The 16,782-nt window shown below is 50.5% G+C and overlaps 1 protein-coding gene across 7 annotated transcripts in view; it reads right to left on the bottom strand.

The window, feature by feature from the left end:
- Window positions 1-16,782, bottom strand: part of Adcy3 (adenylate cyclase 3) — a 73,842-nt gene that overhangs the window by 25,310 nt on the left and 31,750 nt on the right. For all 7 annotated transcript variants that reach the window (XM_087907434.1, XM_087907435.1, XM_087907436.1 and 4 more), the window contains exon 3: window positions 14,683-14,832. In XM_087907434.1, coding sequence (XP_087763560.1) covers window positions 14,683-14,832 — 150 coding nt within the window. The remainder of the gene's footprint in view (window positions 1-14,682; window positions 14,833-16,782) is intronic.

Genomic DNA, 16,782 nt, shown 5'->3' with positions numbered 1-16,782 from the left:
TAAAGAAGCAGATGCTGGGGGGGGGGGGGGGGGGGGCGTGTTTTGTTTTGTTTTGTCACAGAGCAAAGAATGTGCTGGCCTGGCAAGGGGTGAATTCTTATTCCTGAAGCCTGGTGAGGGGCCGTGAGTGTCAAGCTGGAGGTGGGAGGCTAGCCTCCCTGTGAGTGAGGCCTGAGGCTCTAAGGCCAGGGGCGCTGAGACTGTGCTCAGCACTGACAGGACAAGCAGGTCATTTGTTTTAAAGTTTCCCTTCAGCTCTACCCTGAGGGTTATGTGTGAGGGGAAAAAGACCAAAGTCTGCAGAAAGACTGGGAACTCCAGTAGGCCACTGAGGTGGGACAATGAAACCCCTCAGATTTGGGGGAGAAGCACTCCAGGCTTGTCCTAGGCAGTGTGCAAACACACAGTGGAGTACAAGGCTGGCAGGGGTGGAGGAGGTGGGGACCATAGTAGCCGAGGCAGAGTCCTGGCCTCCTGACGTGGGCCAGGATTACTTCTGCCAGCAGGTGCCAGGCTATTCAGAGGGGATGTCTGTCAATACGGTCTCCACCAAGCTCAGAAAGAACCAGACAAGTCCTCCTCAGCAGTGAGTCAGTGTGCTGGCTCAGGACTGAGATAGAGGAAGGAGGCCAGCTTGGTCCCAAGGGCCCTGAGTTGTTAGAGTTGACACTCTGATGAGGCATTCAGGAGTTAATTACAGCAAGGAAGCCAGGAGGGAGTTGGATAAATGAACTCTGCCGGTGAGAGGCTGGGTAGCTATAACAGCCTTGTGAGAGAGGAGAGGCTAGGGGAGAAAAGATAACAGTGGTGGTGGTGGTGTGTGTGTACGTGTGTGTGTGTGTGTGTGTGTGTACACGTGTGTAGACCCCGGGGGCATGGAGGTTGAGTACACAGTGTCTGTGCGACATGGGTAAAGTCTGTTGGTTTGAAGGATGGGTAAGACCATGTGTATGCCCGTGGATCCTACTTGTATAGCGACCCACCCACGTCACTATAAGCAAGCCTGCAACTACTTAAAAAATGTGTCCTGGTCCTGTCTCCAATTTACTCAAATACCAAGAGAGCTTCTAGGCTGTTTGGAAGCTACAAGGACACTGGACCCTCCTAGTACCCATCTTGGCCTAGCCCTCTGGGCAGGGGAGGCTATGGAAGACAGGAAGTGAGATCAGAGTCCAAACAGTTCAGCTCCTCCCAAGGAGAGGTCCAAGGACCATTGTGGAAAATCTGGAAACTGCAGGCCACTGTTCGCTCCAAACGACGTGGTCCCAAACTCAGCCATTCACTGAATGACTGATCATCCTCACACATACAGGAGGGTACGCATCATACCCAGGAAGGACTGGTACCTAGGACAAGAACACTTTATTTTCTTCATCACTGACCATGCAGGACTTCCGGTCACTAGCGTGGGCCCCTAGCAGTCTCTAGAGACAAGGAGACTGGGCAGGCCATGATAACTGCAACCTCAGGAGGCAGCCCACTGGGTCCAAAGACAGCCACGTGCATGGTACCTGGCGTCTTCACCGAGCCAACCTGGCACAGAGCAGGTGTTCCTCAGAGGTTTGGTGAGTTAATGAGCCATCAAGTAGGAGACATGGCCCAAGGGACAAGCCGTCACTCTCTAGAACAGTTCTAACAGAACTCCGAGAGTCACACAAGTGCTCCGAATCTGTGCTGGCCGATGGGGTAGCCCCTGGCCATGTGCGGTTACTGAGCTCGGACAATGACCAATAAAACTGAGTAACTGGGGCTGGGAACATGGCTCGGTCGGCAGAGGACTTGCCTAGCATACAGAAAACTGTGAGTTCAGACTGGAGTATCACATAGAGTAGGCACGGCCAGCCAAGGCTACAAGAGACCCTGATGCTTTTAAAATTTAACTTGAGGAACTGACGTTTAGTTGAAATTAGCTACAGTTTTAAAAGCTACCTACGGCTAGTGACTTCTGTACTAGGCAGATAGCTTTAAAACACTATGGAAAACTAAGTACCGCCTGGGCCCTGTGGTGACAGGAATGTGCTGGTCGCATCTCTGCAAGGCTGGGGTGAGTGCTTACAGTCTGACCTGGCAGCTCACACCACCTGCTCTGTCACTGACCTAAAAAGGACAGCTCCACACCATGCTGGGAACGATGGCCCAATCAAATGATGCAGATGCAATTCCTCTTGGAGAGAGCTACCCCAAGGCTTCAATCCCTCCCTGTGCCGCCTCCTCCAGAGTTAACCTCACCAGCATGCCTTCCAAATGTGCCCCTGAGTTCCTTTACAGTGAGCACACAGCCACCCTCCAGCTCTGTCCCCAAGTCAGTTTCTGGCTGGACTGACACCAGTCTCTCCCACACTGAAACAAAGAATATTCTTCCAATGAAGACTGTCAATCACAGCACAGTTCCCCCATCATCCCGTCACCATACACACACACACACACACACACACACACACACACACACGCATAGGCACACAAATACACATGGAAACAGAAACAAACACGCATATACATATACACTTGTGCACACACAAGCTTGTCTCCATACACGCCTACTGCACATACAGAGAGCAAGCACATGCCCACACCCCCACACAATTCTCTATGACCTGGATGAATTCCTTTCTACTAGCCCCTGCTCACCAGCCCCTCCCTCTTCTTGAAAAACTTCCAAAGAATCAGGCTCTTTATAAATGTTTAATATGCGTGAGTGTATTGCCTGCATGTACGAATGTGCACCACATGTGTGCAGTGCCCATGAAGGCCAGAAGGGGGCAATGGATCCGTTGTAACTGCAGTTACAGATGATAGGCAAAGGGAACCCAGGCCTTTTTCAAGAAGAGTAAGTGGTGCTAACTGCTGAGCCATCTCTCCAGCCCTGAGACCAATTCCAAAGGCTTCTGAGTGTTTCCCTAGTCACTTGGTGATTCCCTCATCCTTCCCACCTTTCCTGGACCCTCTGCCTTTTACCCTGGGCCATATATTTTATTTATTTTTCATTCTGACCTCTTCTCTCTCTCTCTCTCTCTCTCTCTCTCTCTCTCTCTCTCTCTCTCCTTCCTTCTTTCTTTCTTTCTTTCTTTCTTTTTCTTTTCTTTTTTTGGGTGCACAGCTAACCAAATCATTGGAACATGATTTGGTTATGGTATGACCCCCTCCAGATATGAGTTCTTCATACCTCAGGCCCCTTTTGTCAATCTGAATCCATCACACATGTTCCCAACCAGGCAGGCCAGAACACAATGGGACTCCTGACTAGAAGGGCAAGACAATGGTCACACCCTTTGGCTAGCTCCTGCTAAGCCCCAGCGACTCTGGGCCAGAGATAACTGGAGGCAGACCTAAGGCTCGTGATGCTACTAAGGGGAAACCTGCCTATCACAAGATCCCATCAGCACAGCAGGAGGCCCTGTCCCACCCTCTTAGCCCAGCAGGGCTCCTGCAAACATGGGTCTCAGACCCCAAACATGCCAGCTGTGTGGTTAATTCCAGTGAGCTCTACTCACTGAAAGCGGCTGTGTGGGTTCTCCTCCACTCCATGAGGATGTCCAGAGGTACCTCAAATTCAACCCCAGCCCACCCCGTCCCAGAAGCCCCCTCTCTATCCTCAATTCCCACTCTTCATTCCATCTAGCCGTAAAGCCAGCTGGCTCTGCCTTCAGAACGCACCGAGGCTCCTCCGTGCACTCAGCACGTCTGCCATCACCGCACTCCTGGTCTGGACCACCACGTCTCATGGATCTCCCTACTTCCCCATCAACAGCTACACTTGTTGAATTCAAAGACCCTGGGATGGCTAACCATAGCTTCCTTCAGCACCAAGTTAAGGCCCCTGTGAAGACTACAGGCTCCAGGCTGTGGCTCACAGGCCCACTCTGCCTCTCCTCCCCCTCTTTCTGTTCCTCATGTCCTGTGGACACACCTCAGATTCTTTCCAATGCTGCCTCCCCTACATGGCTTGATGCTCCCCACGTTTCAGGTCTCCAGTCTACTTTGAGAAAGCTTTCCCTGGCCCGAGATATTAAATACCAGCTTCCCTCTACCCACGGTTCTCGGTAAGTTCCTTTCCCTGCGCTACTGCATACACTCATGTCTTTTCTGCTAGCCACCCCCATAGAATCTGTTTTGCTCAGGGCCATCTCCTCACGGAAGAAGGAAGGCCCTGAATACCTGTGATCTGAATGTACTCTTACTGACTTCTATTTTTTTAAGAGAAATTTAATTTTTGCTTTTAATTGTTGTGTGTGTTTGTGGATGTGTGTGTTTGTGGGTGTGGGTGTAGGTGTGTGCATGCAGGAGCCTGCAGAGCCAGAAGAGGGCACTGGATCCCCTGGAGCTGGAGTAATAGGCAGTTGTGGGCTCCCTGACACGGGCATTGGGAACATGAACAAATGCACTAGCAGTAGGTGCTCTTACGGGCTTCACCGTCCCATCCTCTGCTCCCACTTCACAGACAGGCTGGGGCTCAGTGGGCATAAGTAACTACTCAAGGCCACGTGACAAGTGGTTTGGCTATAATGGGTATCTAAGTCCGCTCTGAAGCCCAGCACAGTGGCTCCCTCACACCAGTAATCCCAGTACTTGGAAGGCTGAGGTAGGAGTGCCACGAGTTCAAGGCCAGGCTGGGCCAGAGAGTGAGACCGTCTCAAAAAAAAAAGTACAGAGACTTTTCTAGGCAGTCAAAAGCCCAGATGGCTGTAGAGGATGTAGACATTTCTTAAATATTAAGTAGGCATTTAATAAACTACCTGTACTACTAGCCACAGCTTCGATCCTCAGCCAGAGAGGGGATGCTCCCAGCCCTGGCCGCAGACCACAGATGCCCAGCTGCTGAGGAAGAAAACGCTGCCAGCAGCAGTGGTAAAAACTGGAGAGCTGCTGAACCAGCTCAGAAGGTCCTCGGTGGTCTAGGGGAGAAGAGGGGAGGGCTTGGGCTGGGGGTGGGGCTCATCAGTGCTGAGCTTACCAAGCTGCCTGGAGACACAGCAGGGTCTTCCTGTTGTCACCAGAAGCCCGTCACTGAACTGTCTAAAACAGGGACGGACGTGCCTTGCTAAGTTCTGCCATGCTGGCATGAAGAACATTCTGTAAAGTTTAAATGGCGGGAACTGGAAGGCAACAGAGAGACCCATGTCTACCTCATGACTTAGGGGTGGCTCTTATGGGCTTTTCTCACATTAAATGTCTTTCGAAGCTAAAACAAGGGCTAAGAACATTCGATGTACTCAAGAGTGTTTCTGTTTAGAAGCTGAAATGAAAATCATTTTCAGATTAATGTCTGTGGTCAGGTGACACACCCCCCACTTTCAACACTGGAGACACCGAGGACCAGCACTCAGAGGAAGAGGTCACACCCCTGTGACCTCTGCCCACACTGACCCTTCTTTACCCAGTGAGCAGCTTCCCAAGGAAGCACGTCCATCAGCCCCACCCTACTGTTGCCAGGACAACTTTGGGGAGGGCACTAGAAACCTGAGCCTCCCTTCCCCCCATGACCCTCCCAAGAGACCGGGCTCAAGGTTAAGGTGACTCTGTGCCCTGTGCTCACAGTCAAAGCACTTGGGGCAAGCAGTGGAGCAGGCCTGAGCAGAGGGCGGAGCACAAGGACGCTCAGGCACTGAGCTATGATCCAGTGCATTCTGAGTTCACAGCTCCGGCAGAGAAACCCACGCACAGGGCAAACAGAGGGAGCGTTCCCCACAGGTAAAGGCTCAGCAGCACACCTCAGATGGAAGACCATGACCCAGGCAGAGGCAGGAAAGGAAGCAGGTTACAACAGGTGTTCTCCTGAATGGGCGCTGTAGAAGTAGTGTCCCCTAAGCCACACTTCCAGGGTGCTGGGGAGCAATCCTGTACACTGTGAAAATGTGTTGCTCTCGTTAATAAGAAGCTGATTGGCAGATAGCTAGGCGGGATTTTCAGGGCAAAGAGAATGCTGGGAAGAAGAAAGGCCAAGTCTGAGGGGTCGCAAGCATCAGAAGAAACAACATGGGGATTTCATAGAGGAGGTAAATGAGCCTTGGGGCAGCCCACAGATTAATAGAAATGTGTTGATTTAAGTTGTAAGAGCTGGCTGGAAACAAACCTAAGCTCTCAGCCGAGCATCCCCCCGAGACAGGGCTTCTCTGTATAACAGCCCTGGCTGTTGCTCTGTAGACCAGGCTGACCTCAAACTCATAGAGATCAGCCTGTCTCTGCCTCCCAAGTGCTGGAACTAATGGCGTCACCGCCTGGTGGGGTCAGCCAAGCATTTATAATAATAAGTCTCTGTATGGTTATTTGAGAAGGATTGCCAAGACACAGAGAGCCCCCACCTCCACCAGGGCACTCGCCTAGACAGCGGATGACTCTCTCAAGAGCCCTGTACACCTAGCATCTCCCATTGGGGTCTGGCTGGAGCTTCCTAACTGGTGAAAGGTAGGGGCTGAAGGGAACACAGTCTGTGCTGGCCGCTTCCCCTGCAGGTAACCTCACCAACCCCTCACTCTTCCCTCAGCTGCACCTCACTACCTGGGAAGTGAGTGCTTCTGGGAGCTGATTCAGATACCTCACGATTCTGAGGTTTGTACCTGATAACAGGTGTGATGTTCTGGGTGCCTGCTGTTGCCAGGTGCCAGTTGGGGTGCTTAGCAACTCTCAAGGTCCCAAACTAATCCCCAAAGTGAGATCCCATGGGAATCACCACAAACAATCAAAGTTCTTCCCTTTGGGCCTCTGGCTCCACACTAACATTGCCCATGGAGCTGCGGGGAGGCGGGGAGAGAGGCTCCAAGTTCACTCAGGAGGCTCCTGGACGGACGGCCTGTGAGACAAGAACAAAGACTCTAGACCAGCCGTTCTCAACCTGTGGGTCACAACCCTTTCTCACGCCAAGCTCATGCGCAGACATACCAGTAAGGCTTTGGTGCCCGTCAGACACAGCTCTGCTCTACAAGGAGGCCAGGGCCAGAGGGGCTGAACCATTTTGCTCCTGACCCTCTTACGCATACTTTCTGCCCCCACCCATCTGCCACCCGAGACATGCCTCCCTTGTGAAAGTGTGGGAGGGAACGTGTGTGTGTGTGAAAGGACTGGGAGCCGTCTATCCCACCTTTACACCCAGCAAGAAGCCAATCTCCTCCATGAAGACAGAAGGGAAGGGACTGGAACTAGAGAGGGTCCCTGTGGTATCAGAGGATGAGGGAAAGAGGAGACTGAGGGGGCCGAGCAACCTCCGTGTAGGGCACATCATCTGCCATGAAAGCAGTTCAGAAAACACTTAATGCCTGTAGATGCCATAAAGTGAGGCACGGGCCCGAGTGCTACATTCTGGGAAGAGCCTCATCTTCCTTTGGAACTGGTACCTAAATGGCCTGACATTTATACCAGGACTGCTCAGATGGTGGAGTGTGGCAGTGACTTCAAGTGGCACCTTCAAGAGGGGGTAGGGTCTACACCCAGACCACCTTCTGTCTGCTCCTCCTAGGGCTTCTGCCGCCCTCTGTCCCAAGTGGCCTGTCTGTCGTCTTGTTTCTGGCCATATCAGCTCTGACAGAGGAAAGCAAATGGAGGCCTGGACTATCCCAAGTCGCCAAGGTTCAAGCTCCTGTCTATAGTCAACCCTGATGTCCAGGAAGGGAGTGACCACTGTCCTGACTGGAACAGAGTAGAGAAGGGTGCTCTCTCGACCAACTGCCGCCTTCCTCCTCGGGCTTCCTTCAGCCAGTGTGTCCCCAGGGGCTGAAGCCATGACCTTTGGTGAACAACACCAAAGGACTTTATAGCTTTTAACCTCACCTCTACCTTCTCCTTTCCCGGACTTCCCAAACAATCCATGCCAATGATAGAGATTTTTAAGCCCAGTTTTTCAGAAGGCTAACCTGAAGACAAGGAGGCACAGCCCCAATGTCACACAGGGGAGTGACAGACCCTGCTGTTCCAAGAAAGCTGGTGTATGCATTGGATACAGATCTGATGTTACCAAAACAGGGGTAGTAGGGGCGGGGCTGCTCCCCTGTGACACAGACTCTGGTGTCTGTCAAAAAAGGAGGCAGCACAGTGGGATGGGGTATACAAGGACCTGGGTCTGCTGACCTCGTGACCAAGGATGGCCCCAAGGGATCAGGGGTTCCGCAAGCAAAGAAGTATTTTCTGCATAAACAAGAGACATGCAAGTGCCTCACGACACGCTCGTCCATCACTAAGAGGAGTATAAATTGTTTGAACCTGTATATGGTTCAATTTGGCAATATTTATCAACATTAAAAATGCACAAGGCTGCTGCCTCAGAAAGTTAAACACAGTGGTACCTGGCAATTCCACTTCTGGGTTGGTACCCAGAAGGAGTGAAGCAAAGACTGGACTAGATTGTCAAACACCAGTGCTCACAGTGGCATTATTCACAACAGACAAAAGGAGAAACAAGAGGATGCTAAATAGTATGCCACTCAAAGGTCCTGATGCTGTAACTGTGGTCTACAGCAGCATCATGCTGCCTGGGAAGAAGGAAGCTACACATGCTACCCACAGGCGCACCTTGAAGACTTTAGGATAATAAATAAAACAAGCCGGAGGCAAGAGGACAGTTACTATACGATTCTGCTTTTGGGATACCGACAATAGGCAGCTTCACAGTCGCCGCCAGAGCCTGTGGGGGGATGAGGAGCCAGTGTTGAACGGGCAGGGTTCCTTTCTGTTTGGCATGACACAATGCTTTGCGTCATAAATGGACTCAGTGCCACTGAACTGTACGCTGAAAAGTGATCAGAAGTGGGGCTGAGAAGAGGGCTCGCCTTGCAAGCAAGGGGGTCTGAGTTCTGTCCCAAAGCCATAGCCGGTGGTATGGGCTTGTAAGCCCAGCACTGAGGAGGCTGAGGCAGGCAGATCCCTGAGGCTTCCCGACCAACTAACCTAGCCCTGCCTAGTTCAACCTAACCCAACCTTGTCCTGCATAGCCCAACCTAGCCCAGCCTATTCCTGCCTAGCCAAATTTTAAGCTCTGGGCCAGTAAGAGACCCTGTCTTTAAGGAACATGGTGTGTGGGCGGGGGCGTGATGACAACAGACAGACATTACCTGAGGTTGTTCTTCAGCCCCGAGGTTGTTCTTCAGCCTGCATACAGGTGCATGTGCGCGCAGGCTCGTGCATGCACACACACACGCACACACATACACACTACACACACATAAAAATTCTAGCTCTCTAGAAGCAATAAGAAACACTGAAGTTGCTAAGACGTGAGGGGCCAAAGCTTTAGAGGGAAGAGAATCGCATTTAGGTGACCCTAATATACTCTGCCATCTTTCCCTTGGGGCCAGGAACAGAGGGCAGAGGTGAGAGAGTCTCAGGGGCTGGAGAGATGAGACTCAGAGAACAGACTGTAGACAGAGTACCGGGGCTGAGATGCTGGAAAACGGAGAGCTGAAGCCCTAGCCTGACCTCTGGTATTCTCTTCCTCTTGGGTGCATAGGGGCAGGAGGGGCGGGACACAGCATCCCAACAGAAGCTGCTAGAAAAGAAGATCCAGACAGAAGACCATGTCTGCAGCAGTCTCACCATCTAGGGCGCTCAAGCCCCGCCCCCTAACATGAGGGCCAGCCTCCTACGGCACAGGGTAGACCTCCTCTGAAACCGTTCAGCCTCAAGTCATCTTCTCCCCCACACTGGATCAACAAGATCTGTTTCAAACACAAATGTCTACTGTGGGAAAGGTAACAAAAAATAAATTTCTCTGAAGAGACACAGTGTCTTTCCTAGTCACTTCAACCTCCCATACACAGTATCTAGCATTTAGTAAAAATATAAAAATAAAAAAAATAAATGCCAGGAGACAGGGCCAAAAATCAAGAGAAATAGACCCTCTCTATTCCAGATACTATGGCTGACAGAATCTTAGCGTAATTGTTCTAAGATAGAGATATGACTGGCAGGATCTTAGTGTAAGTGTTCTAAGATATAGAATGATCTATTTAACTGAAGTCAGGGCTTTTGAAGGACTCAGTTGAGCTGTGTGTACATATGCTGTGCCCACAGAAGCCAAAGAGGGCATCTGATATCCTGGAGCTAGAGTTACAGGCAGTTGGGAGCCCAGAACCGAGCTCAAGTCCTTTGGAAGAGCAGCAAATGCTGGGCCCCTGAAGTCACACTTTAAAGTTTAACTAGAGGTCAGGGCATATTAGTCCAGGAAGTGAGATCAGTGCCTGGGAACCTCTGTATGTACGCTTTAGTCGTGATTCTTCTTCACGACAAAAGGGAATGGGCGCCGTAGTGCGCGGAGGTCCTTCTGTGTCTCAGCACTGGGTTCCTCCTGAAGGTGGCTCTCGAACAGGATTGCCCATGAAGAGTACAAAGCAGAGACCTGGTCTTGTCGTGCCCCTGTATGTAGACAGTTATAGGCTCCGCATTTAAGCAGCTACACCGAGTACATTTACCTGCCGTTGTGGTCATAAGTACCACTTTTATTAGGGCTGGAAAAGGAAACCCAGAGGCTGGAGACACAGCTCAGTAGAACAGGCCACCTCATGTGCAGGTTTAAGAACCTGAACCTGAATGCTTGGCACACATGGAAAAGCCAGGCTTGGCCATGGCTGCCTGTACCCAGCACGGGAGGCGGGGTAGACTGGGGAATGCTGGGAGCTTACTGGCTAGCCAGTCTAACCCAAACAGAGAACTTAGGGTTTCATGGGAGACTTTATCTCAACGGAATAAGGCAGAGAACACTGACATCTTCCTCTGACCCCCATATGCACACACACAGGCACACATGCATGCATATAACACACAAACACATGCTATATAAAGAAAGCCCAGTCCTTACACAAAATATTTTTATGAAAAACTTAGAGAGGGGGGAAAAAAAGCAAAGATGCCAGGGCTTGAGCAAAAAGACGTGAGCATTTACCACATTCTCAGATCCTTCATCTCCAGATGAAGTCAACGACAGAGTGAGGTTTCTGTGGACTACCAGAGATGGAGAGAGACAGTGAAGAAGGTCTTCAGGAAAGACCAGTACACAATGAGTGTGAAAGTACATGCTTATACTCCCAGGACTCAGGAGGCAAAGGGAGAAGGATCAGAAGTTCAAGGCTACGCTACAAGTTCAAGGCAGCCTCGGCTATGAGAGAACCTACGTCAAAAGCAAACACGTTAAGACCAGCCATCAAAATTGCACCTGAAAGCTGTATTATTAAGAGACGTTCATCTCCTGGGCAGCACTGAAGCTGCTTTTATCTGTAAATGTTGAAGTTTGACTGTATGAATTATGTGGCTTCGGGGACCTAATCCAGGGTGCCGAATAGGATCTAATGCCATGGCGTCTGCTTCCTCAGACCCTCACACTGAAGAATCTGCATCACTTTTGCAATTATTCTTTTAAGAATTATAAACCGAACGAATTTGCACCTTAATGTATCATGAAATAGCATTACTTAAAGGAATTATAAATGCCATTGTTTCTGGCATTGTAGGTGACTAACTACAACTGGCAGAGCAGAGGAAGAAAAGAGTGGAAACCTGAAATGAGGGCAGCATGAATACTCTGAAGCACAGAAGGAAAAATGAGGATGAGCAGGGACAGGGGACATCAGGCAGGGTAGACAGCACACCTATAGTCCCAGTGTTCGGGGACAGGGACATCAGCATGGTAGACAGCACACCTATAGTCCCAGTGTTCGGGGGACAGAGGCAGGACTGTTACTAGCTCTAGGCCAGCTACACAGTGAGACTCTGTCATTAAAAAGCAGAAAGACAGCTGGGCAGTGGTAGTGCATGCCTTTAATTCCGGCACTCAGGAGGCAGAGGCAGGCAGATCTCTTTGGGTTCGAGGTCAATCTGGTCTACAGAGCTAGTTCCAGGACAGCTAGAACTGCCACACAGAGAAACCCTGTCTTGAAAAAAACAAAACAAAACAAAACAACAAAAAACAGAAAGACACTGGGAGGTGGTATTGTACACTTTTAATCCCAGTACTCGAGGCAGAGGCAGGAGGATCTTTGTGAGTTTGAGGCCAGCCTGGTCTAGAGAGAGAGGTCCAAGATATCCAGGACTATGGAGAGAGACTCTGTCTCAAAAAACGAAAATTTTTTAAAAGTACATTTTAACAAAACATGTCAAAGCTTGTTCCTCAAGGTTATATACCTAGAAGACAACAAGGATACGAAGAAAATCTAAGAAAAGAAAACAGAAAGAAGAAAACAAGAAAGGATTTTTGTTATTTTTGTTTGGAGTTTTTTTTTGGGGGGGGGTTGTTCATTTGTTGCTCTTTGCTTTTATTTCCTGATTTTTCAAGACAGGGTTTCTCTGTGTAGCCCTGACTGTCCTGGAACTCGCTCTGTAGACCAGGCTGGCCTCAAACTCACAGAGATCTGCCTGCCTCTGCCTCCTGAAGGCTGGGATTAAAGGTGTGCACCACCACCACCAAGAAGATGTTTTTTTAAAAAGTATAAATTAATGAATTACAGACAAGAAATGTACAAAGAGCATCGAAAGTATAAGGTGGCTCACTGCCACGATGAAACCTGAGACTCCACCTCACTGAGGCAAATGAGAAAAACATGAGGCGAAGCCCAAGTTACCAGCGTCAAAAAGTCAGTAAATCTCACAGATGATAAGCAGTAAAGGAAATGAGCATTGTGTCAGAACTTTGAAAATTTAGACAAACTGAACAAGTTTCTGGAGTGGGTTCTTCAAAAGTTATCAAAAACAAAACAAACAAACAAACAAACAAAAACCAATATAAACTCTGAACCACCTGTTCTCTGGGACAGAAGCTGATTCTTCCCCATCCTAGTGAACTCTGAACATCTGGGTGCTATGCGGATGGCACACCGACTCTGCCAGGCGGCATAAAGAGGGTACACTTCTCCAATTACTGCACGAGTCTGGCATGCGAATGACACCAGAGTACCCATTACCCCTAAAACAATCCCTCGGGGGAGGCTCTGCCTAGAAACGGAGGCCTCGGGAAGCTGAGGAATGGAGCTGGAGAGTGGCTACGTGTTTAAAAGCACCAGCCGCTCCTGCAGCCAACCCAAGTTACTCCCAGCATGCACCGGGGGCTCACAACCATCTGCAACTCCAGTTCAAAGGAATCCAACACCCTCTTCTGGACCCTGTGAGCCCTGCATGCACATGGTACACAGACAAAACACTCAAGAACGTAAAACAAAAATAAATGAATGAATGAATGTTCGCTCAGGATCCAGTCAGGCTAAACTTAACCCGCATAATGGACATTCACAGCTACATACTGCCCTGACCCTCCTGTCCGCCTCACCTGCAGCTCCCATGCAGGGGGCCGAGGTCCACCTTGCTGGCACGAGTGGGCGGGCAGCAGAGGGGAGTGCCAGCTCCATGCACAGCACCTGCAGGCTGCTTCACAGTGTCCCAGATTTCTGGGGCAGCAAGAAGACCCATCCTGCCAGTTCCCAGGCTCTGTGCGCTGACCCTGCCGAGAGGTAGCATGTGGACCTCGGGATAAGAACCTAAAGGTGCCATGGCCGGCCCCATGTTCACAGGTTACAAAGCACTTCTCGACCAAGTGCTTCTCAGTTGACCCTCTGGAGATCCTGCAAGGATTCGCACCTCTGCATATGAGGAAAGCAAGGCTCAGAGATGAAAGAACTTCGGGCTAGCTCAGTGGTAACTCTGGAATGCCGCCACCATGGCATAAGAGATCAGACACACAGCATCCTTATAAAGCCATACAGGGAAATTCTATAAATACAGCCAGGCCACAGCAGGTCCCTGAGAACACCATGGGCCACAAATCATGAACCTTTGTCACCAGAGGCAAGGGAAATTCTCCCTATAAACCCTGCTTTCTGAAAAAGGTGACTCCAAAGCCTAACTAGGAAACTTTTAGATCTCTCTGGTAAACAGAGGACATGTACCCCTGGGGAGAGGACACTCATCTGCTAAGTGACTACCTGTGCCTTCAAATACCGCTGTCTAGAGCAATGGTTCTCAACCTTCCTAAAGCTGCAAGGCTTTAATACAGTTCCTCATGTTGTGGTGACCCCCGACCACAAAATTATTTTCGTTGCTACTTCATCACTGAAATTTTGCTACCGTTATGAATCATAATGTAAATACCTGATATGTGATCCCAAAGGGGTCGTGACACACACACAGGTTGAGAACCACTGGTTTAGCGCATATGAGTGAGGCTGAGAGCAAAAGCTTAGTTAGCAATCCCTAAAACTAAAGGCCCATTGGCCTCGGGTGGCAGAATCTAGAAGCTTCTGTAAAGCTGTAACAGCCCTCCCCTACACACACCACCAGCACAACGTGGCATGTTACCTAGGGTGGAGAGGAAGGGAGATGAACCTACAGGAGATTGGTGGATGTCATTTCTAGAGACCTCTAAGAAGTGTTTGAGATGAATCCAGACCAAAACCCATTTAGAAGGCTGAGTCACATGGGAACTGGGAGGACCGTTCTGTGCGGATTAGGCTGGAACATGGCCAGTAAACAGAGAGCGGAGACAAGCGGGCCCTCCTCCAGATGGAGAAAGATAAACAGGAGGGGCCCCAGGGACTAGGCTGCTGCTGCTGCTGCTTCCGAAGCCACTTATGCCGAGGGAGGAGCTGGGAGGCGGCATGGCTGCCCGAGCCCACAGCACCAGCAGGCCCCTCTCCTTACCTACTCCGTCTCTTAGCGCAAGCTCCAGGCCCAAGGCCCACCGCTCCCCCAGAGTTCCCCCCAAGCCCTGAATCACACCTGCTGCTGGCTCTGCTCCTCCAGGTTCATCTTCACCTCCAGCGACTGGCGGGCTTCCAGGAAGGCCTTGCGATGCTTGCGGTCCGCCATGTAGTAGGACATGATGCCCACGATGATGGCGCACAGGTAGAGGAAGACGTTGGCCAGGATCTACGTGTCGAGGAGGAGGAAAGAACAGTACTGATGAATATATATCTTCAGGGAAGCAGGGACAGGGAGGTAAGGGCTGACAGGGATCGACGTCAGAGGCCTCTGAGTGGACCCTACCCCATAAATCACCATCGGCAAGCTATGGCTCCATGCCAGGAATGTGTACAGGCCACAAGGCTTGGATGCAAGTTTACAAGGCCTGGTGAAAGGCGGTTGTTGCTCTCCTATATCATACCACCATCAAGCCCTCTCCAAGAGGTTTGGACCCGAGCAACTCTTGGCTACTCAGTTGTTAAAACAGCATGTATGGATCCCCAGCTTAATGGGTTCTGTCAGTACTAGCCCACTGCCTGCAAGCCCAGCGCCAATGCAAGACCTTGGCTGTCAAGTGTTTGCCCCATCTGATACCCTACAGACTCTCCTAGGTGACCTAGTTCCCAGTCACGCCTATAAGGCTGTTGGATTTACAGAGCCAAAAGCTTCCTGCTGGAGGGAGCCTTGAATACGGACCTGAATGTCCCCATCAGACACGGCTCCTGATGTTAGCAGCTGCTGGCTCTCAGCTTTGGTGGCTACCTGAAGTGGTGGGGCCAGGTACTAATTCCCTGTTGGTCTGAAAGTCCGCTGGCCTGAGTGAGCCTTCTCAGGCAACACTGTTGCCTGGTCCAGCTCGACCTGTTTCTCTGGAGCCAGTGCCACAATTTTTTTAAGGGTTTATTAATTTATTTTCATTTTATATATATGAGTGTTTTGCCTACATATATATCTGTGCACCATGTGCATGTCTGGTGTCTAAGGAGGCCAGAAGAGGGCATCGGAGCCCCTGGAACTGGAGTTCCAGATGCTTGTGAGCCACCTTGTGGGTGCTGGGGATTGAACGTAGGTCCTCTTCAGGAGTAGTCAGTGCTCTTACCCAATGAGCCCTCTCTCCAGCCTCTCCCCACCCCACTCCCACACAACCTTCATGAAGCCATTCTTCTCTCCCAGCCTGAGATCCTGCAGGAAAGCGCAGGGTGGAGGGGCAGTCACCACCCACAGAGGTAGTGTGGCTATCCCTTACACAAGCTTGGAGTTGAAAAGCAGGAAAGGCAATTAGGAGTTTCATTTCTGGTCCTCCAAGGAGAGAAGACTGGCCCAATAGTGTGCATGGTGGAGTCTGGGGTCAGGGAAAATTATGGCGAAGGATTTTACATCGATGCTTCAGTGGACGGATAAGGAGATGAGTTCTGATTCACTTTCTGGGTCTCCTGGTTATGCCACACCCCCTCTGAGCTGTTTTTTGTTGAATCAGGGCTGATCATCAGCACCCTGAGGACTCACCACCACCACACCCACAGGATGTTCTGGGTCTGGGGTCACAGATGGTTGGCAGTGTTGAGTCCATGGGAAGCCCCAGCACAGAGCTACTGAATAATGATGACTTCAGAGGTGAAATGTGTATTTTGGCCAGTCAGAAGTCACTGTAGGTAGATTCCTGAGCTCCTGGGTGGTTACTTCTACCATCTAGATCTGTGTCAATCTTGGGCCTAGGCAGCCACAGCTGTCACTACCTGGGGTCGCTGTCTTTAGCAATATCCCTGTACTATTTGATTACTTAACAGATCCCAACATCTAAGCAGCCAGACTCGGTGGGCCTCAGCCTGATCATCTGAAAATCTCTGGAGTTGGATCCAGTGAATGCAGTCAATCAGACAGACCGTGTTAGGTCTCAAAGTCAGTCTAGGATGATGCCCAAGAATCTCCACCTGCCCAAAGGCCATTTTCCTGCAGGGTCAAATGCCCTTGGCTTCTGCCCATACCCTCAGGCTCACAGAGCCATAAACTGGCAAGACTGGATGACAGGGTCAGGCTGGCATCCTATGCTTCCCATGTGTGCCAGGCTCAAGGAAAGACGCTGTACGTGGCAGTCGCATGCAACTGGGACTCATGCAGCTAGTGTCCCCAAACTAG

Source organism: Myodes glareolus, chromosome 6 (genome assembly GCF_982192425.1).
Source record: "Myodes glareolus chromosome 6, mMyoGla1.1, whole genome shotgun sequence".
Lineage (NCBI taxonomy): Eukaryota > Metazoa > Chordata > Mammalia > Rodentia > Cricetidae > Myodes > Myodes glareolus.
Note: the sequence above shows the minus strand (reverse complement) of the source record. Positions and strands in the feature narration are given on the sequence as shown.